The 2,371-nt window shown below is 42.1% G+C and overlaps 1 protein-coding gene across 1 annotated transcript; it reads left to right on the forward strand.

Moving 5' to 3' along the window:
- The first annotated feature begins 985 nt into the window (after positions 1 to 985).
- LOC120879305 (transcription cofactor vestigial-like protein 1) lies at positions 986 to 2,137 on the forward strand. The gene has a single exon (XM_040262272.1). The coding sequence runs from the start codon at positions 1,098 to 1,100 to the stop codon at positions 1,821 to 1,823; it is 726 nt and encodes a 241-aa protein (XP_040118206.1). The 5' UTR covers positions 986 to 1,097; the 3' UTR covers positions 1,824 to 2,137.
- The last annotated feature ends 234 nt before the right edge of the window (positions 2,138 to 2,371 follow it).

The following is a 2,371-nucleotide window of genomic DNA, read 5'->3' on the forward strand; positions in this document are numbered from 1 at the left end:
TGCTGAAAGAAGGGACAAGTGAACTACAAAATTGTCATAATGCAATTCTGGCATTTACAATTAGAAAACAGGAGACCTCAGACAGAAAGGGAGTGAAAATGACAAAAATTAAAATGATATAATTTTTTTTCAGGAAAAAAGTCAAGAAACCATGTAAGAAGGAACATTAAGGGAAAGCATAAGTGGAGGAAAGGGGAAATTTCCATTAGAGGTAACTATCAACTGAGAAATCTCATAGAGAAACCAGAGAACAACAACAAAATTTAAGCTAATTTGAACTGCTGGTTTTACTGCCATCAGGTGAAGAAGTTAAAAGTTTTCATTCTCATTACTACAACATGAAAAAATGAACAAATTAAAAACAAATAAATCAATGTGTGTGTGTGTATGTTTTGTTTTGTTTTGTTTTGTTTCTGGACATAGAGAAATGACTTGCAGGACAAATTTCTACCCTGAGATTTGGTGAAACAGGTAAATCCAGAAAGTTATTGCCAAAATCTGCTTATCTGGAGCAGAAGCTACTAGAGCCACAGGCTGGTAGAAACCTTTACATGATGATTTTTGACAACCTTCTATTTAAAGACTAGTGTGTAAGAGAGAAACAATGAAGACTGCAGTCTTTGAGGAGCCTCACACTTTTGTGGTAATGCCAGTGAAACTTATCAGGTGTTCATAGAAAGAATTCCTTGCATCTTTGATAGGAGCAATTGAAGAGCTATCCCTGGGAAGTGAAGTCAGAGCCTCCTCCATTAAAAGGGGGAAAGGATTCATGATTCAATCTTGGTAGGCTGTATGTTTCCAGGATATTAGACATCCCTACTCTCTTTTGGTTATAATTTACAATGAATATGAATAAATTGAAAATATGAACAGATCTATAACTAGTAAAGAGACTGGATCAGTAATGCAAAATCTTTCAGAAAACTCCAAAACCAGATGACTTCACTGCTGAACATTTAAAAAAATCAATGGCAGACTGAGCTGCTCTAAAGCAGGCCAGGCAGCTCCAGCCAGCAAAACACACCTTCGACCAGCCATAGCATCTTGCTGTGTCTCCGCCGCCGATGGTCGAGAATTAAGCTCTCCCCTGAGTCACCATGGAAGACATGACGAAGACCACCGTCCACACACAGAGCCCTATTAAAACTGAATGGAATTCCCGCTGTGTCCTTTTCACCTATTTTCAAGGGGACATTAGCAGTGTGGTGGATGAACACTTCTCCAGAGCTCTGGGCAATGTCAAGAGCCCCCAGGGACAGAACCCTTCCAGCCCGAGTGGAGATATGCTGCTGAGGAATGATAGTGACATGCCTCCAAATCAGTGGCGTTTCTCTGCTCCGTGGACGAAGCCACAGCCGGAAGTACCTTTTGCAAATGGCGCCGCCAGCTGCAGCTTGAATGGATCTGGTCTCATGCCTATGGATCAGTACCCACTGTCCCTGACTGGGGGCCCCTCCGTTCAGCCTGGCGAGCTGTGGCATTTCTCCTCCCTCGCCAGCCCCAGCTTCCCAGAGCCTGGCTACCCTCATGCTTTTTCCACTGGGCACTTGGTTCCGGAGCCCCAGCCTGAGGGGAAGTATGAGCCCCTCCTAAGTCTCCTCCAGCCAGAGAGATGCCTAACCCATCCTCAAGAATCTGCCTCGTGGGAGGATGGCAACTCTGCCCAGATGGCCGGAAGCACAGGATTGCTCTTCAACCTGCCTCCCAGCTCAGCCCACTTTAAGAAAATCTATTTCCCCCCTGATGGTGGACCTGCCGGTGCCAGCTTTGCAGTTGAAAGAAGCCAGTCTCCAGAGAGAAGAAGAGATCTCTTCTTTTATTGAACATGGGTTTAAAGAGAATTCCTTTTTCCAAACCTGCTTCTGGTTTTCTGCTGTGAATCCAGAGGGTCTGGAGACATCACCGTCCTTTTTTCTTGTTGCCACCAAAGAGCACTGGGTTCAAAGCAACTTTCTGTTCTCTCTGAAATTCTATACTTTTTCTTGGCACCTATGCCCTGCAGCATGTTTTTTTTTTTTTTAAACTTGTTAAGTGAATCTTGAGCATATAAGATGGTTAAAAGAGCTGTTTAGTGGTGGGGAGCAAACCTGTAGATTGTTCCCAATAAAATGACAAATTTCAAAAAAAAAAAAAAAAATCAATGGCAATCTTCTTTAAACTCTTCCAAAAAAATCAAAGAGGACCAAAGACTTTCAAACTCCTTTTTTATGATGCCAGCACTACCCAGACACCAAAGCCAGACAAAGACACTACAAGAAATAAAACAACAAACCAATATGCCTAGTGAATATCAATGCAGACATTCTCAACAAAATAGTAACAAACAGAGTTCAAAATAATATTATAAGAATTATATACCATGACTGGATTT

Source organism: Oryx dammah, unplaced genomic scaffold (genome assembly GCF_014754425.2).
Source record: "Oryx dammah isolate SB20612 unplaced genomic scaffold, SCBI_Odam_1.1 HiC_scaffold_20, whole genome shotgun sequence".
Lineage (NCBI taxonomy): Eukaryota > Metazoa > Chordata > Mammalia > Artiodactyla > Bovidae > Oryx > Oryx dammah.